Source organism: Tachyglossus aculeatus, chromosome 9, assembly GCF_015852505.1.
Source record: "Tachyglossus aculeatus isolate mTacAcu1 chromosome 9, mTacAcu1.pri, whole genome shotgun sequence".
Taxonomy (NCBI): domain Eukaryota; kingdom Metazoa; phylum Chordata; class Mammalia; order Monotremata; family Tachyglossidae; genus Tachyglossus; species Tachyglossus aculeatus.
The window spans coordinates 43,345,420-43,367,892 of NC_052074.1; the positions used below are offsets into that span (position 1 = coordinate 43,345,420).

At 40.1% G+C, this 22,473-nt stretch overlaps 1 protein-coding gene across 2 annotated transcripts in view; it reads left to right on the forward strand.

The window, feature by feature from the left end:
• Nucleotides 1–22,473, forward strand: part of RIF1 (replication timing regulatory factor 1) — a 47,448-nt gene that overhangs the window by 6,672 nt on the left and 18,303 nt on the right. For both annotated transcript variants that reach the window (XM_038751485.1, XM_038751486.1), the window contains exons 4-24: nt 782–912; nt 999–1,093; nt 2,780–2,969; nt 4,017–4,109; nt 4,197–4,335; nt 5,279–5,430; nt 6,382–6,502; nt 8,079–8,252; nt 8,591–8,701; nt 9,605–9,667; nt 9,932–10,032; nt 11,685–11,771; nt 13,524–13,597; nt 14,662–14,842; nt 15,346–15,453; nt 16,851–17,000; nt 17,316–17,415; nt 18,810–19,071; nt 19,457–19,499; nt 20,409–20,611; nt 20,827–20,926. In XM_038751485.1, coding sequence (XP_038607413.1) covers nt 782–912; nt 999–1,093; nt 2,780–2,969; nt 4,017–4,109; nt 4,197–4,335; nt 5,279–5,430; nt 6,382–6,502; nt 8,079–8,252; nt 8,591–8,701; nt 9,605–9,667; nt 9,932–10,032; nt 11,685–11,771; nt 13,524–13,597; nt 14,662–14,842; nt 15,346–15,453; nt 16,851–17,000; nt 17,316–17,415; nt 18,810–19,071; nt 19,457–19,499; nt 20,409–20,611; nt 20,827–20,926 — 2,678 coding nt within the window. The remainder of the gene's footprint in view (nt 1–781; nt 913–998; nt 1,094–2,779; nt 2,970–4,016; nt 4,110–4,196; nt 4,336–5,278; nt 5,431–6,381; nt 6,503–8,078; nt 8,253–8,590; nt 8,702–9,604; nt 9,668–9,931; nt 10,033–11,684; nt 11,772–13,523; nt 13,598–14,661; nt 14,843–15,345; nt 15,454–16,850; nt 17,001–17,315; nt 17,416–18,809; nt 19,072–19,456; nt 19,500–20,408; nt 20,612–20,826; nt 20,927–22,473) is intronic.

Genomic DNA, 22,473 nt, shown 5'->3' on the forward strand with positions numbered 1-22,473 from the left:
CTTCATTTTCACGCTCCCTTCTGTATTCTAATGTTACATTACTTTGCCAATTACTTTGATCTTTTGGGAACAAGCTGTTTAGCGGCCTACCCTAGTGAATCCGAGGTTCCAATCCTATGTCTGGCAATTTAACTTAACTTCTGGGTCTCTTTCCTATCTCTGGCAATTTAGCTTAACTTCTGGGTCTCTTTCCTCCTCAGTAAAATGGGGAGTACCTGCTCTCTCAACCCTTTAGGCTGTGAGCCTCATGGGGGTCAAGGCCTGTGTCTGTGATTTCCTTTTCTTTCTTAGAGAAGCACGGGCTTTGGAGTCAGAGGTCATGGGTTCAAATCCCAACTCCGCCAGCTGTCAGTTGTGTGACTTTGGGCAAGTCCCTTTACTTCTCTGGGCCTCAGTTACCTCATCTGTAAAATAGGGATTAAGACTGTGAGCCCCCCGTGGGACAACCTGGTCACCTTGTAACCTCCCCAGCACTTAGAACAGTGTTTTGCATATAGTAAGCGCTTAATAAATGCCATCATTAATTAATGATCTCCACCCCAGTTCATTGGCACACAGTAAGCACATAAGAAATAACACCGTTGGTGAAATGTTTTAGTTGGTTGATATATGTCTATTTTTCCCACCTTGTGTTGAAAGGTTGTCCTATTACTCGTGATATGTTGTACTCTCCCAAGTGCTTAAAGTAATTTAAGAAGAAAAATGTGTATTAGCTTGTCCTCTACCATATATTTACAACTTATAGTGTGTTAAATTAAAAAAAATTACGTTTATTTTGCAGAATCGGAAATGGAAGGATTGCTTTCAGAAGTGAACAGTATTGCTGAGAAGACTTCAGACAAAAACACACGCACTCGAGCACTTTGGGTCCTGTCTAAGCAGACTTTCCCTGCTGAAATCGTTGGCAAAGTGGTTGGTATGGTTTTTTTTGGGGGGTGCATTGGTCAACAAAATAAAATTGATCATGCTTAATTTGTGTTTTACTTTTTTTCCCCCAGGTGCCCAGTATAATTACAACATTAGAAATAGTATTTAATAAAGAAGATGTGCATTCTATGGTAGTTGATTATGAAGCTCTAAATGTCATTATACGGTACGTTTTTTCATAATATCAAATATTATGAAAATAGGTAATGTGAACACTTTGGTGTTCACAATAAAATAGATGGTAAATGCTTTTCTTTAAAACCATCAATGTTTTGCTTTTAGAGATGTGTCAGGAGAAGCAGCGTGGTTCAGTGGAAAGAGCACGGGCTTTGGAGTCAGAGGTCATGGGTTCAAATCCCGGCTCTGTCACCTGTCAGCTGTGTGACTTTGGGCAAGTCACTTAACTTCTCTGTGCCTCAGTTACCTCATCTTAAAATGGGGATTAAGACTGAGCCCCCTGTGGGACAACCTGATCACCTTGTAACCTCCCCAGTGCTTAGAACAGTGCTTTGCACATAGTAAGCACTTAATAAATGCCATTATTATTATTATTATTATTATTATTATTATCATTATTGTTGTAGGAAAATGCACGTGGCAGTTTGAAAATTTCTTCAGGTGCTGTGACATTTGCCGGGATGCAATTATTTATTTGGTTCTGTGGGTGCAGGTGTAGTGAAGTCAGATAGCACCTGGAGAACAAATGACAGGCTACCCACTTCTGACTTCCACCTGCTTTAATTTTAATTTGCAAGTTCAGGCACCCATCCAAATTTGGGGACACAGCCACATAGTTCAGAGTGAAAATAAAAATGATGGAGGTTGGAACCAGTTTCCACCTAAAAAGGTTAGGAAGATCAGGTTTTGATCAAAAGTTTCTGGTTAACAAACTGAAAGTAAGGAATAATATGAAAATATGCTTTTTGTTTTCCACTGTTACCACCTTAAACTTTAAACTAGGGGTTGGAGGGGAAGAAAGCTGAGTTATGCATCATTGGATTATTATTCTAAAAATAATGACCTGTATTAACTGGCGGTTATGTACCAAAGGATCGCTTAGTGCTGGAATAGTCACAAGAAAATCAGATTGGACACAGTCCTTGGCCCTCATCGCTTTAGGAAGTTTAAGTGACTTGCCCAGGATCTTACAGCAGGCCTCTGGAGACTAAGACCTGGATCTCGTTCCATGTTCCTTCCACTAGGCCTCGCAGAGTTCTTCTGTTAAAAGATGTGTTGAAATATGACTAAACTTAAGCATTAATGAAAATTCAAAAATTAGCACTTCACCATACTGATTGTTTGACTAAGGGTTGTGGGTTTTAGCAGCAAAACCTGAATGAAACATTTCGTGTTTTACAAGTTAGCTAGTGTATTAATGCCCTTAAACGGCCAAATTTTTTTCCCAAAGTCTTTATTTTGCTAAATTGGCAAGAATGAAAGCACTGATTGTGTACTTGTATTTTTTATGTAATGGTAGGGTTTGGTAGTAAGATACCCGAGGCCTCATTTCATCAATTGCCTCAAACCATGACTAGGCTCCCATATTCCATGATAAATTGTGAACTGATTAAATATTTCTTCTAATTTTTCACTTGTCATGGAGAATTGGGAGTCAGTTGTTGGCCCAGACATTTGAGGAGAGTTGGTGTGGGTAGAGGCACTGGCTGTTTGATTGAAAGTGTCAATTTAGAAAAAGAAAAGAGGGAATTCTGACCCGTAACGGGGACAGCAAATATTGATTCCATTAGTTGGAGTTGCAAACTACAGAGAAATTTTAGTTTTTAATCATAAGTGAGGGCAAATGCACTCCTACAAACTTTTGCAGCTTTATATTCTTCTGACTTCCTTTCAGTTTACTAGAGCAAGCTCCAGTTCAGATGGGAGAAGAAGCAGTAAGGTGGGCCAAGATGGTCATACCTCTCGTCGTACATTCAGCACAAAAAGTGCATATGCGAGGTGCGGCCGCCCTGGAGTTGGGAATGCCACTGTTACTTCTGAAACAACAAGAAGTGGCGGCTATAACAGAGCAACTCATGACTACTGTAAGTTAATACTTTTATCAGCTTCGCCTCCCACCCCACCTAAAGGAATTCTTAGGCTGCTGAACCGTTGGAAGTGTCTTAACCTGATTTAGGGCAAGGAACACGTCTGCTAATTCTGTTGTGTTGTACTCTCCCAAGCTGTAGGTATAGTGCTCTGCACATAGTAAGCGCATATCATTGACTTCTGTGGTGCAGTTGTTGAATCAGACCCCTAGTGTGTTAATTCTGATCGTTTTTTTTTAAATAGGCTTTGCTTATCTGATGAATTTAAGCATCAGTTTGTTAGTATTTCAACTTTTAAAAGTTTACTTACACCAGAATCGCAGGATTGCTGAGCAACATTATTTGCGTCGCTCAGCAAATTAATTTTCATCTAGAAACGGGACTTTATAAGTGGTTTCGAAATGGGTTCAGCTGGCAGTTGCTTTACTGAGTTGTGCCAGCAAACTACAGAACAAGCGCATTTTCCGTAACCATGGTGTTTTCAAACCATCTTCCCCAGAACACCTTGCTCTCAGTTGGAACAATGGCTGAGCAGTGTATTGTAGGAGGAATACCTTTTCATTGTCAGGGAATGGTGACGCATGTTATTCAAATATGCTGGATATGTAGAAGTCAGGTCTGTCCAAGAGGGCATGTTGCAAAATCACGTGGAGAGCTCATGAAGACCCTCCCTCTGGTTGCCCCTGGAAGATCTACGGGAATAAGACTGGTCATTGATTGGTTTTGGTGAGAATCTGTAATGGAAGTTCCCTGATTGAGGTGGTTAGAGCCACAGAGGTTTTTTGCAAATGAATTATGTCAGTTTATCCATTTGAATGTGATAGCACGCTAAGCATCCATTTCTTCAGTAAGGTCACTGAGTAGTGGCTTTCTGTGGGACATCTGTCGTGGATGGAAAAACCCTAATGACTATTCTCCAGAGCTGATGACCAGAGGTGGTGTTCGGCGAAGCGTCTTCTTGATAATATTGTAATGCATGTATTTTTCAAATGTTTTTGCCTTTTTGAAAGTTCCATTTTTATAAGATCTTCTGTTTGCTTGCAGAATTTGATTTCTGAACTCCAGAAGTTATTCATGACCAAAAATGAGACTTACGTTTTGAAATTATGGCCTCTGTTTGTCAAGCTTCTAGGCAAGGTAAGGGTGTTATACTTTTGGAGTAAGTTTCCAGGAAGGAGCGTTGTGTTGAATTCACTTTAAACGTATTCCTTCTGCTCTCTTTAGTCTTTGCATCGCAGTGGGAGTTTTATCAACTCGTTATTGCAACTAGAAGAACTTGGATTTCGCAGTGGAGCTCCAGTGATTAAAAAAATAGCCTTCATTGCGTGGAAGAGTCTCATAGATAATTTTGCCCTTAATCCAGGTAAACTAAAAAAAGTTCATTCATTTATTCAGTGGTGTTATTGAACACCTATGTGCAAAGCACGGTGCTAAGTGCTGGGGGCAAATATAAAAGCGATATCTAAGTTTTGGTCCTGGCCCGCAGCTGACTTACAAGCAAAAAAGGCAGGAGCAGAGGAGCAGGAGGTTGTGGACAGGCACATGAGGAAACACAGTAAAAGCATCGCAACCTTGCACTTGAAAGAGCTGTTTTCAGGCTCTTCCCACTCAAGTCAGACTCTCCAGAGTCCAGTGGTCACAACAGCTACAGCCAATTCCTTCCCAATCTTCTGAAATTTGTGGATGCCTCTACAGGCTCTCCCCATTTTATAACTAAATGGAGGGAGACAGTGATATTGTGGGTTGAATTTTAGCCTTTTTTTAAAAAAAAACCTTTAAAATGGCAGCGTGGAATTGAAATTTGGGTACAACACTCGTATAAATTCTTTACCTTTTGTGGTAGAACAGTCAATTCTTGATGATGATCCAGAAAAATTCAGAGTAACAGCACAGGGTCCCTGAAAGCCAGTCGACAGTATTTATCAAGATTCTCATTTTAAGGTGAAATGTTTGCATTTGCAAGGTCACAAAAGGACCCTTTGACAAGTTGCTGAGGACTTGTATTTTTATAAATACTCAGAAATGTCAAAATCTCCTAGTATGGTGGTATAGTGGGTGGCTAACCTAGGCAAGAGTTTGACTGTTCTTGGTTTGTCTGGTTCAGGGGCTCATTTCTGTCAGGTGGTTGGGTACCCCTCTTGATGTTTTTCTGGACTGAGAGGATGAAAAGGCTAACAGCCCAGTACCTTTTCTTTGGTTGCCCTTGATGCTCTCCCTTGTTAATCCTGTTATGTTTATGTGCTGTTTTTGTGATTGTCTTATATCCCTAAGAATAACTTTTTTGCTCTCCTTTTGTCTGACTCAAGAGATATTGTGCAGCGCAAAGAGACTGAAGTTATTAATGCAGCCTTTGAGCTCTATCCATGTGAGAACAGAAGCCCTGGCACTTACTAAATTGGAAGTGTGGTGGTATTTACTGATGAGGCTCGGATCTCATCTTCCTGCTAATTTTGAACAGGTAATACAAAGGGACAGATTGTTTTGAATCCTGACACCTTCAGTAATTCAGTCTTGACTGTTTTTGGCTGTCCTTTGGACTGCAGTCAGGAGCCATTAACAATCAGGGGATGCTCTCCATCCTCTACACTCTTAGCCTCGGTTGCGGCAGGGTTAACAGAACTGAAAAACAGTGTCAGCTGCGCAAGGATGAGAAACACAAAGGTTGGAGGATGGGGTCCCTGAGCGGCTTCTTGTTCAGTAATTTCTCTTGGTCTGTGTTTATCCTGCCTCATTAGATTGCTCTCTCCTGATGAGAAGTCTGGTGGCAGTACAGTTGATAGTATTTTGACTTAGGGTAGGGTCTGGTTGACTGTAGTGATCCACTGAGTGGTCTAAGTTGCATGGTTAAAGTGCCTGTCATTCCCAAGGGAATGAAAAACGTACTGGCAGTTCTTGGATATGAGATAACTAAGAAATAGCTTCATTCTTTCATTCAACCATATGTATTGAGCACTTGCTGTGTGCAAAGTGCTGTACTAAGGCTTGGGAGAGTACAGTGTTACAACATATGGATACATTCTCTGTCTAAAACGAGCTCACAGACATTAATATAAATAAAGAAATTACGGCTCTATACAGGAGTTATATGGGTTGTGGGGATGGGATGGAGGATGAAGGGAGGAGCAAGAAAGAGCAGCGCCGAAGGGAATGGGAGAAGAGGAGGGCTTAGGAACGTTTTTTGGAGGAAATGTGCCTTCAATAAAGCTTTGAAATGGGGAAGATCGATTATCTGTCTGATAGGAGGAAAGAAGTTGAATAGTTTCCGTATAATGACTACCATAAGTATTCTGTTGGTGACTACTACTTAATAAATTGGTGTTTATTTAAGGGTCCTAGAATTTACAAGTCTGAGATTGCTTTTTTTTTTTAAAAAAAAAACATTTATATTGGACTTTTTTCCTCCTTTTAGGTTTGCGTTCCACTGATTCAGAACACTTTAAGTATAGACTTGAATACTACATCTCAAGGCACTCCCTCCCGAGGAGCAGCTAATCAAAGCTTAAACAATGTAACTTCTGGGCAAAAAGCAGGTACAGAATACTTCAGCTCTTATGCTTGGACAATAAGTAATTAATCACTTTTAGCTGCAAATGTTATAGTGCAGCGAATTAAGGAATAGAAAGTACCATTTTCTTGAAATTAACCATTCAGTACTTAAAGTCCCTTATGAAGATTTGCATTTGTAGATGTTGAAATTGTGCTACTGTCTGCAAGCAGGAGCGATAGGTAAAATTGTAATATTACAACTGTAATATTTGGATTTTTGGAAAAATCAGAAATAGTAAAAGAAGCCTCAAAGTTTTGCAGGAGGCAGAGTGGCTTAGTGGAAAGATCACAGGACCAGGAATTGAGAGGTGTGGGTTCTCCTCCCAGCTCCACCACAGGCCTGTTTACATGACCTGTTTTACTTCTCCATGTCTGTTTCCTTATTGGTAAAAAAGAGATAAAATGCCTGTTTCTCCAGTGGGACAGGGACTATGTGTGTCTGACTTGTTAATCTTGGTTGTATCTCTTCCCCATCATTTAGTACAGTGCCTGGCAGGTAAGTACTTAAAATGTCATCATTATATAGTATCAACATTATGTTAATGTTAATATATAATAAAGTATCCTTTTGATTAACATTTAAGGGCTTCTTATTAAATGATGGTATTTTTTTGGTGGGTTTTTGTATTTTGTGGGGTTTTTTTTGGAGAGGTTTGTGTGTGTGGATATGTGTAAGAATAGTAGATTACTTAAATTTAAACCAAATTTGCTTATTACAGGTGTTAGGTTTTCAGAGCTGCATTACGAATTCCAATTGCATGTCATTAAAAATTAACTTTCTAAATCTTAAGAAACCGAACTGCAACGTGGGAATTAAAATGAGTTGTCTTTGTGATGTTGGGCTGTCATTCAGGTTTGACTGTACTTAGAGTGCTCTCTAAAGCCAGGGCAACTCTGGATATAAAATACTGTCTCTCCCAAACTCATTTTTCTCCCTTGGTACTAAATAAGCACTTGATGGGACTGTTTAAAGGTTTCAGACTCAGCAGGATCTTGAGGCTTTTCCAAGGAGCCCCCTTGAAATGCAAATGGGGGGTGGTGAGTTAGTGGGAGTGGTGGGAATCTTGAGCCCTCACTGGTCAGTGGGAGTTAAATCTTGGAGCCCTGGGTTCAGAATTTATATATGATCCAGCCATTGAAGAACAAGTATAAAAATGCAGATAGAGGTTTGTGAGAGGGTCTTGGGTATGTTAGGCCTTTATGCCTTGTGCCTCTGGACAAGGAAAATGGACAAGATAACTCATGTGTAACTCATGCCTGGGGATGCACCATAATGCCTGGTACAGAAAAAAGGCAAGTCTCATTGGGACCTTGGATCAATGCGGTAATTTTCAAAATACCACTCATTTGACCCATTTCTCACAGACTGAAAGCACGTAAAAGATGAGGTGAAAAATGAATGTGCTTTTATAAACAAGGCCAGTAAGAGTTATTCCTAATAACTCCTTTACTCTTGAAAATGGTTTGTTGGGTTATTAGCTGAAGTAAGTTTGTTTTAGGTTACTAATAGTGCCACCAATTCTCTTTTTTTTCCCCCTCCCCTACCCCTCTCTCCCTAAGGAACTTTCCCATTTGGAAACTCGGTAACTCCCAGGATGAATCTGAGTACAAGTATGGGCGGCATGGCCGCAATTCCTTCCATTCAGCTCTTGGGAATTGAAATGTTGCTTCACTTCTTGTTGGGACCAGAAGTTCTGGAGTTTGCCAAGCAAAATAAACTGGTGCTTAGTTTAGGTATTCTTCTTAAATGTTTTTTATCAATCATATTTATCGCGCGCTTACTGTGTGCAGAGCACTGTACTAAGTGCCTGGGAGAGTACATAGCAGACACATTCCCTGCCCACAACAAGCTTACAGTCTATTTTTTTTCCCCAAATATTATTAGCTATTCAACATTCATATGTATCAAAATACAGACCGTGCTCTTCCACTTTTAATAGGTTAAATACTTCTATTAACTTTTAAAACTTTAAAAATCGTTTTGCTTTTTGCTATTTAGAACATTTTTGGTTTTAGAAAAGTTTGTTTTATTCTTTAGAAATCACAACCATTGCTTTTTTTCCCCCCATTAGAGCCTCTTCAACATCCTTTAATCAGTAGCCCTTCATTTTTTTGCAAACATGCAAATACACTTATTGCTGCAGTCCAGGATGGCTTCATTGCTGTTGGAAAAGATGCTTCCGGTAAATACATAAGGGGAAAGTGTATTTCTGAACTGCTAATGTGGTAGTAGTTTGGTGTGGGGATTTAACATTAGTAAGAGGGTGGTTTGTTTCATTATCACTGATGTTTAATTCTTTGGTTTTAAATTTTAAAAATCTTGATGATGAAAAAAGAAATAATATTTATGTTGACTTGAACCCAGAACCAAGCAGTGTAGCATAAAATTGGCACTCACTACATTTTGTAGCTCTCCTGCCATTTCCATGCAAGATGTAGAGGAAGAGGGCAGGAGGTCTGTTGGTTTTATGGGTTCATTAGTAGATCAGTTATGCCACAGATCTCTCATGGCTGTTGAATTTTGTGCCATTTTTTTGTTGCTGCACTCAGTCCTCTCCTACCTTGCATGTTGCTATTCTGGGATCGTGTTCCTCTGTTGCCTGAGAGAAGGTGGGCAAGGACGGAGGAAAGTAGCACAGACCTGAAAGTGGCAGGAGAAACAGTGAGGAGGCCTGGGTTGGGGAAATCAATCAATCAGTGGTATATATTGAGCACTTACTGTGTGCGGAGCACTGTACTAAAACACTCAGGAAAGTAACACAGTTGGTAGACGAGTTTCCTGCCACAAGGAGCTTCCAGTCTAAGGAAAGAGCGAGCTGAGGCTCAGGATTGAATTGCCTGATATTTGGCCACTGTGCTACACTCTGGCATGAATTCTGGGTGTTGGCCAAAGCTGTCAATAAAGAATTTCTTTAAAAAAATGTGATCTCTCCTCTCCAAGAGATTACATTTTAAAAGGGGAATTAGTGTTCTGAAAGGTTTGAGAGATGGGCTATGACTTTTTATTCAGATTTGGAAGCAACTCTCTGTTGAGGTCTTCTTGCCAAAGTGCTCGCCAATTTAAGCAGCATTTTTTTTTCCTTTAGATGCCATGATTAATGCTATTTGGTTGGATCTGATTGGTTTTGTGAAGTCTGTGATTGAATCAGGTAAGCAGGTCGTATCAAAATGCCACACTGAGACAAGTGTAGCACCAACTCATTTGGATTCTTTACAGTTTAAATACGTAGCAGAAAAAAACGGAGCACTTCCCCTAAATGTTTTAAATACCTCCTGTAATGACTCGGCTTTATTGAATGGGGGGTGAGGTGTACGTCCACCTGATTTGTAGGTATCACTCTTCTGTACTGTAATTTTATCCTCTGCTCTTCATTATTAGAGTTTAACCAAGCTTATGGTTTCTAAACTTTTAGGTAACAAAAAAGAGAGACAAGGTTCGGAAGTATTAACCCTCTTGCTACAGGCTTTAAAAAACATAGTGACATCGAACGCCCTTCCTGTGTCGAAGACATTGGTAAGCATATGTACATGTGTTTTTTATAATTATTTCATAAATTATCCATGGTGGGTTCCCTGTGAGGAGCCAAGTCCTTTGTTCAGCTTGCCAGCTGGAATTGCTCGCTAGTAATTAAAATCTCACTGGCTTGGTTAAAGCAGGGTACACGGCCTGTCCTTGGAGATTTGGAATATGGCTTTAAAACAAACGAAATAATTGTTATGTTCGTTATATGTTTGCTGTAGGAGGCTTTCCCGGAGGCGGTTTTCTTTTTTGTGTTTGCTTTTTTGTGCCTGTGTTCTCATTGGTAGGCTGCAATTTTTTTTGTGTTAGTGAGTTTTCACCCATGACACTCCTGGTTGCTCTTCAGCCCCGAAGGACTGAAAACATTAGGGTGAGGTCTTCCGAACTGGGTTATTTTTTTCATTGGCTGAATCCCTGTGTAATGGCATTTGCTTGAGAGTGTGCCTGATCCATACCCGCTGCTTGGGAGGGTTGGGGTTGTACATTTTCTGAAATCCAGAGGTTGCCCAAACCACCCAGGCTGCCTAGAAGGCCAGCAGGGCGAAAGGATGAAAAGTTTGAAGAGCAGTTTGCTGAGAGAGTGAGTGTTGTGAAGACATCAGGTTCACCATTGTGGGCTTGAAGGCAGAACTAGCTGCTAGTTTGGCCCCAGAAATTTTGGCCGTATCGACATCATTCAATCCCTGCGAGTGTTAATTGGACCTTAACGTTAGACTTGCCCATGGAGACTTCAGGCCAGAAATGGGACTTCCTTCAGAACATTTCAGTCATTATTGAGTCTTTACTGTGTGCAGCAAGCTGTATTAAATTTTGGGGAGCATACAGTATAACAGAGTTGGTAGACACATCCCCTGCCCACAGAGAGCTTACAGCCTAGAAGGGGGGACATTAATATAAGCAAATTACGACATAGACTTAAGTGTTGCGGGGCTGAGGGAGAGGTGACTAAAGGGTTCAAAGCAGAGTGCAAGGGTGGCGAAGAAGGGAATGGGAGGAAAAAATGAGGGCTTAAGCAAGTCCTCTTAGTGGAGAGAGTAATTACCTAATATGAAGACGGAGTGTGTTCCAGGGGTAGGACGCGGGCGAGAGGTTAGTGGAGAGATAAACAATTGAGAAGATGAGTAGGTTGGCGTTAGAAGAGTGAGAATTCAGTCTGGGTTGTAATAAGAAAGCAGTGAGATAAGGTAGGAAGGGGCAAGATGATCATCATCATCAATCGTATTTATTGAGCGCTTACTGTGTGCAGAGCACTGTACTGGTGATGGAGTGTTTTAAAGCTGATGTACACATTGAGTTCTCAAGAAATACGAGTGATTGATAGGAGCTCTGTTTTGGACACGTTCAGTTTGAGCTGTCAGCAGGATATCCAAATAGAGATGTCCTGAAGGCAGGAGGAATTGTGAGACTGCAGAGAAGGGAAGAGAGGAGTTTTCCAAGGGAGAGGGCTATAAAAAAAAAAAAAAAGGGGGGGGGTGGGGGGGACATGGAGGGGCACTTGTCCCAGGGAGGCACAGCCAGACTTGACATTGAACAGTTGATACTGCGGCGATAATATTGTTTTATTCCTCTAAAGATTGAAATTACACTAAGTGCTGCAGAAATTTTGTAAATAAACTTTAGCTCTCTGCTTTGGTTTCTCTCCTCAGGTTCTAATAGAAACAGCGATTAAAAATCTGCCTCAGAAAGTATTAGGCTCACCAGCATATCAGATTGCTAACATGGATCTCCTTAATGTAAGTATTTTACGTGAGAAGTTTAAAAAAAAAAAAAAAGCTCGAGGGGAAAAAAAAACCTTTAGTTTTTCTAGAAATGAAGCCCAGTATGCCCTGTTCATTGTAGGGAAATGGGTGGATGAGCAGGTCGGATGCAGAAGTCATTTGGGAAAAATTCTGGATAGCTCAGGCACTAAATACTTGGTTCTGTGTATTTATTGAGCACTTATTGTGTGCAGAGCACTGTACTAAGTGCTTGGGAGAGTATAATATAATAATAGACACATTCCCTGCCCACAGTGTGCTTATATTGTAGCCGGAGGGGGAGACAGACATTAATAAATTACAGATTTGTGCCGAAGTGCTGCTGGGTTGGGAGGGAGAACATTCATTCATTCATTCAGTTGTATTTACTGAGTGCTTACTGTGTGCAAATCACTGTACTAAGCGCTTGGGAGAGTACAATCAAACGATAAAGACACATTCTCTGCCCACGACGAGTGTACATTCTAGAGGGGGAGAACACGTATTTTTGAGTATTCTGTAACTCACTGACTTTTTAAAGACATTTGAGTCACTTGTGACTATTCAGTGTTTAATATTCAGGACAAGGATGCATTTAGTAATGGGTCATGGTGGTCTAGCATTAAACTAGAGAAGCAGCGTGGCTCAGGGGAACGAGCCCAGGCTTTGGAGTCAGAGGTCATGGGTTCAAATCCTAGCTCCGCCAATTGTCGGCTGTGTGACTTTGGGCAAGTCACTTCTCTGGGCCTCAGCTACCTCATCTGTAAAATGGGGATTAAGCCTGTGAGCCCCCAGTGGGACAACCTGATCACCTTGTAACCTCCCCAGTGCTTAGAACAGTGCTTTGCACATTGTAAGTGCTTAATAAATGCCATCATTATTATTATTATTGATAAACTAGTCTTTTCTGTTAATTTCAGAGGCACTTTATTAAAAGCTGTGCTAAGCGCATCAGTTCACTTACTGTAACATACCTAATACTATTATAATCCATCTTAGTGCTCTTAATTGGTTCTGTGGAAGCAAAAGAACATTAAATGAAGTTTCGTTTCCCATGGGAAATAATGTAAAGTGCATCAGTGCATCTTCAGGACTGAAAAATTTGCCAAAACACTTTATATCGTATTTAGGAGAAAGACCCCCTGTTCCAACGCTTCTTCCATTATCTATTCTAAATAGATACATTGTAATTAGCTAATGGTAAATTGAAATGGGCTTTATTCGCTCATATCATGTCAGTCAAAATACTTTCAAAGTGGAGAAAATTGAAATACGATGAGGTCAACTATACAATATTCTACCGAGAGGGCAGTAGAAGAATGTTGTCATGGGGTGGCTGAGTTGGGCAGGGCGACACCAGCCTGGCATCTCTGCCATAAGAACAGAACATCCAGTGGCCTGCTAAATAGGAAGGGAAGAATAGGGCAGTCATTTACTTTGTGCAGACGACTGTACTAAGCCTATAGGAGAGTACAATGTAAAAGACACATTCCCTGCCCACAGTGAACTTAAAAGTCTAGAGGGCATCACAATTTTAAGTAAATAAACTTTTAGAAATCTTTTTTTGTTGTTGTCATTGTTGGTATGTCTCCCCTACCTGTGCATGTTTGTAAGAGCAGGAATTACATTTTCACGTTTGGATTAGAATTTTTTTCTCAGATTTCTCCCAGATTTGGCGGGGGGCATAAGATAGCAACATTTACCTGACCTCCAAAAAACTGAACAACTGCCTTTCTCCTCTCACTCCAGGGAACTCCAGCCTTGTTTTTAATTCAGATTATTTTCCACAATAATCTTTTGGAAAACGGTGCAACAGATGAAAGGTAAATGCTCTTGATTGACAACTAAGATTTGTTTCTGCCAAGGTGACTGTTACCAGTGATTTCCTCAAATTCAGATAGGAAAACTCCCAAGCAATCTATTCTGTTTCTTCCCATAGAAAAGGTGGTACATGAGAAGATAAAACGTTTAAGGGAAGTGATTAGATTGGAGCTCAAATTCACAGTTCTTTTAAAAACTTGTTGTCCAAGTAATTATTTGCTAGTAGAGTGCAATTAAAATTAGTTCACAGGTTTCAGCATTTGAGTATCTGTATTTCAGGGAAGGCTTTAGTAACCTACATGAATGGGATAATGATATATATGAGGTCTTCATTTTCTTAAAGTATCCAACTGACTGAGCCCCCCCCCCCCCGCTTTTCCTCTCCTCCTCCTCCCCATCACCCCCCTGCCTGACCCCCTTCCCCCATCACAGCACTTGTGTGTATTTGTACATACTATTCTATTTATTTTACTAATGATGTGTATATAGCTATAATTCTATTTATTCTGATGATATCGACACCTGTCTATTTGTTTTGTTGTCTGTCTCCCCCTTCTATCCTGTGAGCCCATTGTTGGGTAGGGACCTTCTCTATATGTTGCTGATTTATACTTCCCAAGCGCCTAGTACCGTGCTCTGCACACAGTAAATACCCAATAAATACGATTGAATGAATGAACTGAAGAATTTACTGCAGAGCATTCAGATATATATTTATACACACACACGCACACATTTTGAGCAAGCATATCTTTGGTAACAGTGTGTGTTGAATTCATTCTATTGCGCCTCTTTTATGCTGTGAATTAGCCCAGGCATTGCACACATCCAGGGAAAGTTTGTGCACATGATTGATTTGACTTCTGTATCAGACTGCTACGAGCAGCACGCTTGGTGATTATAAAAATGTAATAAAATAACTTATTTACAGCGAATGGGAAGAGTTTCCCAACATTAGTCTATTTCCCTAGGATTACGTGAAGGAAATAGGCTTTTAAGTATTTCTTATTCTCACAAAGATAACTTCACAAGAGGATATATGCATTTTTTTTCTTTTTACCTCTAGGTTCTTTCTAAACCTGGAAACCCTTGTAGGCTACGTTCTTTCTGGACCAACGTCTCCCCTTGCTTTCAGTGAATCAGTCCTCAGTGTTATTAATCAAAACACAAAGCACCTGAAAAATAGGGAGCACCTTTGGAGGATGTGGAGTATTATTGTCAACCCTTTAACTGAACTTATAAACCGGGTATGTCGTGTGTGTATTTAAATGTTGTAAGTGTCGAAATATATTTTGGGGGGGATTTCTTCTGATCTGTGGGCATAGAATGATTAGTTCATTCAAAAAGCTCTCAATAGGGGCAGGATACCTTGAGTGCTGTCCCAGGCCATCTTGGTAGACTAATGTTCTGCTTCATGCCTATCCATTTCCCACTTAGAAAATCAGAATACCCCAAAAGGAATGCTTTTTAAGAATATTTTGGACAAAATCTGTAGTATGCTTTTAGAATCCTTTAAGCTCCTTGAAAAAAGACACTTTGGAAGAGTTTTTTTTTTCCTCAGTTTAAAAAAATAAGGGTTCTAAGGGTTTCATCAGATTATTGGGTGGGTAAGGGGTGATGTATGTAACCTGTCTTGGGGTTTAGCTGCTTTCAAGTCTTTCTTTAAGATGAGCATTTTGGGCACAGGGAAGACTAAAGAATGGGCTGTTTGCATACTATCTAATTAGTTTTTTGTGTGTGTCATTTTCAGACCAATGAAGTAAACCAGGGAGATGCATTAGAACACAATTTCAGCGCTGTATATAGTGCACTGATGCTACCTATAAACCACATTTTTCCAGTAGTGGACTTCCCGCCGGTAATGAGCATTTTACATTTATTTAAGAAGTGCTTACCTTTTCATGTTGATTTCTAGATTTCTTCATTAGAACATTCTTGATAGGAAAGACTTTCCCAGTTGAAACCTAAGCCTCCCATGGATTGTCCCCCTCCACCCCCCTGATTTTAAAGAATTTCTTGAATCTTATGCTTGAATATGGTTTATGAACATTTTAACGTTGTAAGTAAATCAGACTTTTGTACTGATAGAAATATTTTCAGGGTGAGCAAACCTTCATCCTAAAATCATCTCTTTTGTGAATGAGATTATTAGAATGCTCTCACAGTCTACAGCCATCTGGAGTGAATGCAAACTGTCTTGGTCTCCCATCCCTTTCCATTCTGAAGCGATGAAACTGCAACAGTTTTCAAATTTACGTCGAACTTTTCATAAAAGAAATTGTTTATTACTCTATTTTCACCCTCTCCATTTGGTTCCCTTATACAGTCAATTGTCCCATAACATATATCTTCGCATCGCATTTTGCGTAGAGCACTTGGCAAATTTGGGACTGTCCTTCTGACAAAGCTTGACCGTCTTGAAAAAGTGCAGCATGCTGGCTGACACAACGGCTGCAGGCATGTGCACAGTGCTTATAAAGGCAAGGGTACTTCGCTGCAAATTGTCCTTAAATGTAGAGTTCTTTAAGGATGTAACCCTCGTCATTCCTGATGATTGGCAGTACGGCATTTCTTAATTGCTAAGCTATAGCTATTCCTCCAATTAAGCCTTGTTAGGTGTGGATTTTCCCCTTTCGTCGTCACTTAAGACTTGAGGGCACCTCAACTTGAGAAAGTAATGGGAAAACCAAGCACTGCTTCAGTCTGCAGAGTCTTGCATGGGCTCAGACAACCCTGCTGAGAGCTGGGGGCAGTGGTGCAGCTGTGTAGGTCTTACTGTTTTTGTGAAGTAGGTCTGCCCTTGTACAACAGTGCCCACACACCTAGAAACGAAGGCTGGGCGCTCTGACAACTCCTTAGACTCCGATGGAGCCCAGGTGCCAAAGAACCGAGGCTCAGCCTGTTTACATTTGGGCCATCCAAGGGTTTATAACACGCAAGGCTACACAAGCACTGCACCTGTACTCCTTGCTTCCTTTGCAGCAGAGACGATAGCTCTAAACTCTCCAGTTGGAGTGATCATCCTAGCCATCTCCACTTTTTGACTTCTCATTCAGCCTTTTTCCCCCCCTTCTGTGTCATTCATTCAATCCTATTTATTGAGCACTTACTGTGTGCAGCGCACTGTACCAAGCGCTTGGGAAGTACAAGTTGAGTTAAGATAAAGAAACAATGGTGTATTGTATCATCTATTCCATTGTGGGGGGTGTGATTATTTCCAGACCATTCTTCTATATTTGCTTTGTCTGTTTCAAGCCCTCCATGAAGTCCTTACTACGAACCTGGTCAGAATTGTATCGCGCATTTGCCCGCTGCGCAGCCTTGGTGGCAACAGCCGAAGAGAACTTATGCTGTGAGGAACTCTGTGCCAAGATAATGTTGGGAATGGATGATGAAGCCTTAGCAGTGAGTTAATGTACCTCAATACTTGAAGTATCTGAAAATTTTGACACGTCATTATCCTTTAGGAAAGCTTTTTCAGTTTAAAAAAAAATCTTTGCAGGGCAGCTGAAGGAATGATGGAAAAAAAATGGGTGTTTCATTGGCCTGCCAGTTAATAATCATGCAGAAGACAGTGTTGAGATGATTAATTTTGAAAGTAGCTCTTTTAAATTAACTAGACGGGAGTATTAATTAGTAATATATTCTGGGTTATGTGCAGAGAGGGAAGAATTCATCAGTCATTCAATGTTCCTAATTTTTTTTTTCTTTTTTACGCAGAACTTGCCTCTTTTGGATGGGATTGTTCACATTATAACAGTAATGGTTGACTGCATCGATTTTTCACCTTACAGTACTAAGTATCAGCCAGTAATTAAATGTAAGGAATATTTTTTCACCTACTGAAGCTCATAAACTTGATGCCAATATTTACATAAATAGTTTCAGTTTAAACCAGCTTTTTCCAGAGGCCGGGCTGAATTTTGTAGTTTCATTTCATTTCAAGGTAATGTCTGTAATGTAGACATTACAGTGCCAGTGAGATTTATTTTTTTCTGGGGTGTGCCTAGAGGCTCTGGAGCAGGGGGAAATAATTGATGAGTGTCTCATTTTTACAAGGCACTATAATTTTTCATTAGTGGTTTTTGAAGCATATTCACAGATTGCTAAATTGGTACTTTTTTTTTTCATGGGATTTGTTAAGCACTTACTATGTGCCAGCCACTGTTCTAAGCGCTGGGGTTGATACAGGTTAATCAGGTTGGACTCAGTTCATATCCCACGTGGAGCTCACAGTCTAATCCCCATTTTGCACGTGAGGTAATTGACAGACGGAGAAGTGAAGTGACTTGTCCAAGGTCATACAACAGACAAGTGGCAGGGCCTAGTCTAGAACACAGGTCATTATGACTCTGTCCCGTGCTCTGTCCACTAAGCCACACTGCTTTTCTCTACCTCCCTCAACCATATTTCTTCATGAGGAGTTAAACATAGTTTTTGGATTGTTTGAAATTGTAGACTGTGGTTCAATGATAATTCAAGAGATTGTGAAAATGCTGTTTTCTTTCAACCTGAGAAAAAGTTGGCCCAGATATATTTCTTACCTAGTGTTCAATTGTCAGTTGAATTGATATGCTCGACAAAGCCGCTTGTAGAAATAAATTTAGTAGGATATCAATCATGGGATTCAAAATATATATATATTTTTAAACACCTCAGAGTTTTGCTGAGTATTTTAGTCATGAAAATTGGTAGTATGAAATTAGAATGTGTTTCTGCTTTGGATGGTAAAATTGTGAGTCAAGATTTAGTTGGAAATGAAGTGCTATGCCAGTCCGTGCATAATGGAAAAATAACAGGTACAGATGTGTTGAATTTGGTGTTCTCTGACCTCATACTTTCCACTACCTCTGCTCTTGTCCTGGCCAACGGAGTAGCTAGTTCAAGTTCGGGGCAACTTGTTTTAAGCTTAACCGTAATAAAATGAAAAGGTTGTCCTTCCTTAAATATGATTACAGGATATGGAAATTAATCAACCTCTTCCTCTGTGATGTCTGTAAATCCCAGAATCACAGAAGAAAAAATTAAGACCAACTCTGTCACTAGCCCAACAAGTGACCAAACATTTAAACTTTTTTGGTAGGATTCATACATTGATTTTTTTTTTTTTTCCTAAAACTCCCATTAAGTCATTCTGAATGGTTGCACTAAATTGAACTTGGAAAGGTGCCGTGTTAAGTCCTTTCCTTTTTAACATCATCGTCTTTGCTCTAGCACCACAGACCCCTACAGATTGGTCCAAGAAGAAGAAGGAGCCCCTAGGGAAGCTGGCCTCCTTATTTAAATTTATTGTGAGGGCGATCAACTCTTTCCATCGACTCAGTTCCAGAGAACGCCCCGATGCTCTCCTTCCCGTTGGTAGTTCAATTGTGAGCATTATGTCCAGTGTCTTGGGCCACATTTCTTTGCCTTCAGTGATTCGGACAATTTTTGCAATTTTGGCAAGACCTTTGGCAGTGTTCTATGAAAACTCAAGGTAAGCATTCGTGATTTTATCCAAATTTCTAAACATGGACTGTATTTTAAGAAAAAAAAATGTTAATTTTTTTCTGCTGTTAGACCAAGAGCTAAGTATTTTGAGAATTTTTAAGACCCTGTTGGTAATGTAACTGGTATTTTTTTTTTTAAAAAGTGTATTTTAATCCAGCCACAAAAGTTACCGTGAGATAAAGGACATTTAATGTAAATGTTTTGTTTCCTTGGGATCTCTGATTAATGGTATTCCTTTTAAATTCAATTTGAGGGTGATCATGTTATCCATACCAAACAAAATCCGTTTACTACCAGCGTTACTTGAGCAACTTGCAATTAATTGAGAATATCGTGGTCACTGTATCCATGTTTTAACTTTTTCTTCATAGGTGTGATGATAGGCCCAAAATATACAGCAGCCTCAGCAACAAGGTAAAAATTTAGTTGAAAAATGTTCTAAACAAAAAATACTCTTGCTATTTTTAAGGACTCACTTGGCATCATCACTGTGTTCATTTATTCAGTCGTATTTATTGAGCGCTTACTGTGTGTGGAGCACTGTACTAAGCGCTTGGGAAGTACAAGTGGGCAACATATAGAGACAGTCCCTACCCAACAGAGGGCTAACAGTCTAGAAGGGGGAGACAGGCAACAAAACATGTAGACAGGTGTCAAAATCATCAGAACAAATAGAATTAAAGCTATGTGCACATCATTAACAAAATAAATAGAATAGTAAATATGTACAAGTAAAATAAATAGAGTGATAAATCTGTACAAATATATACAAGTGCTGTAGGGCGGGGGGATGGGGAGGAGGAGAGGAAAAAGGGGATTCAGTCTGGGAAGGCTGTGATTACTAATGTGATTACTAATTCCCAAGAAGCAAATGAAACCTGTAGTCTAAGAGCAGGAGCGAGCAATTATTTGGTGGCATGGGAGAACAGAGGAGGAGGAGATCATTCCAACCTCTTGATAACGAACCGGCGTGAAAATGAGAGGTTTTAAGAGGAGTTTAAAGAATCCTGTGCTTCCACACACTGCAGTGGCTCCTTGGTTCTGAGCAGTAGGTTCCTTTGGCAGTGTTGGCACCAATCCACTAGTGGGTTAATCCCACTGTGTATCTGTGGTGCCCTGCCCTAGAGGGATAACATCAGTGGGAACTGTGTTTTAATAACTCCTGGCTTTCAGTCTCACATTTTCATATATGTAAATATATTTCTCCTATCCATATCCGTTCTTATAAAGTAACATTCTTGGAATGGCAGATTTTTTGAACGCGAAGATTTATAGCTTTCCATTTTCCCTCTAAATGTCTTCATGCCTTTTCTTATTTCCTAGTCAGAAAAGCTTTTGGGAGAGATTTTCCTCTGCTTACAGTCTCGCTACACTGGAAATTACGATAATGAGCTTTTAGAACAGCTTTCACCATTACTGTGCAGCATAATGCTGCATAAGAATAAGCAGATTCGAAACCAGAGTGCCCAATTCTGGAATGCAACGTTTGCTAAAGCGACAGTGTTAACGTATCCCGAAGAGTTGAAGTAAGTTGTCTTTGGTGTTTGTGTTCACACTATTGGCATATTTAGTACTAGAAATAAGCGTTGAATTTGAATGGAAGGAAAGTTATTACATTTTTTGTGGGAGTAAAATTAAGTCAGTGCAAAAACAAAATGGAACTTTTGCATAAAAAATTGAAAACTGTCAGTTTAATACTTCTTGCTTTCCTTGTTACAACTTTGATTTTTCTTTTTCTAAGACCTATATTAAATCAAGCCAAACAAAAAACTCTACTTCTGCTGCCTGGTTTTGAAAGTGTTGATGTAATAGAGGAATCTAGCGGGCCATATTCAGAGCCAGTAAGTATTTTACCGTCTAACTGGGGCAGTTAATTTGGGGATGGGGAGAATGGGTGTTCTTTTCCTTCAGGACTGATGTCTGGAACTTTAATATATCCGTAACATTGCTTGCGATGTGTAAAAACCCTGGCCAAATTATTGTGGAGAAAGCAAAGGCATCAAATTCATTTGCTAAACCTGGTTGACGAGGAACAAGCCATCTAATAGAGGGGTCGGAGAGCGGGAGGGAACAGGGAAGGATAGAATCACAGGGAAAAGTTAAAGCAAATGAGAATGAAAAAGATAAAATTACACTGAACGGTTTCGAAGGCAAACAGTTTACACCTCCGTATTACATTGAACAGGGCATGTCAACTGTTCATTTATATTGAACAGTCCATGTTCTTTGTCTTGAACTCTGATGTATGGCATTCTAAGGTCTAATAAGTGCTTTCCAGTAATGATGTTTACTGTTTTCCTGTTTTGGATTTCATTATTTTTGACCTCCTTTAATGGAATAGATATTTGCAGGATGTTTTTATTAGAAAAATTTCTGGGCGTGGTGGCTTTCCGTACGTCTAAACTCCACCAGTTCAATAATTCAACAAGTGGTATTTGAGGGCTTTCCATGTGCTGAGCACTGAATAAAGTGCTTGGGGAAAAGACAATATATCAGAACTGGGAAATGTAATCTTTGCCCATAAGGAGCCCACAGTCTGCAGATATTTAAGTAGACTTGTTTTAGGGAATATAGAGTATAAGAATATTTACACAAGTATTGTGGGGCTGGGGTAAGTGTTCAAATGCTTAGTGGGTACACGGCCAAGGGCATAGTCAATACTGGGGGTGGACAGGGGAAAATAAAGAGCTTAGTCTGAGAAGCCCTCTTGGAGGAGATGTGATTTTAGGAGAGTTTCGAAGATGGGGAGAGTGGTAGACTGTAAAATGAAGTGAGGGGAATAGTTATAGACCCAAGGAAGAATGTGATCAAGGGGCCAGGGGTGAGATAGATGAGTCAGTGTACGGAGAGTAAATTGGTGTTTGGTGTGGAGAGTGTGGGTTGGGTTGTAGTAAGAGATGAATGGGGTTAAATAGGAGGGAGAGAGCTTAATGCCTTAAAGCCGTCGGCAGGGAGTGTCTATTCTATGCGGAGGTGAATAGGCAACCGTTGGAGGTTTTGAGGAGTGGGGAAATACGGACCGAACCGTTTTCAGAACCGCAGTTGAGTATTTACTCGGCAATGCCTAGTACTAGATTTTTTTTTTAATACTGAAGTGAAAGCCAAGCAAAAAATGCAGCGCTCTCCTGCACTTTGAAATGCAGCGTAGTTGCTGTCCTTAAATGGAAAGGTTATCTTTATTGCCAGAGTAATAGGATTTTAAACTACAGTTGGTTCTTCTAGACATAGGGTGATACAGCATCAAAGGAAATGATTTTGTGCGTGCGTACTGTTTCGATCAAGCCGTGAACACAGTACTTCAAGGATCTTTGGGGACATACCTTCTGCATTACAGAAGTGACTGCATTGAAATCAATTTGACAGATCTGATTTGGGCAGGATAAGCTTA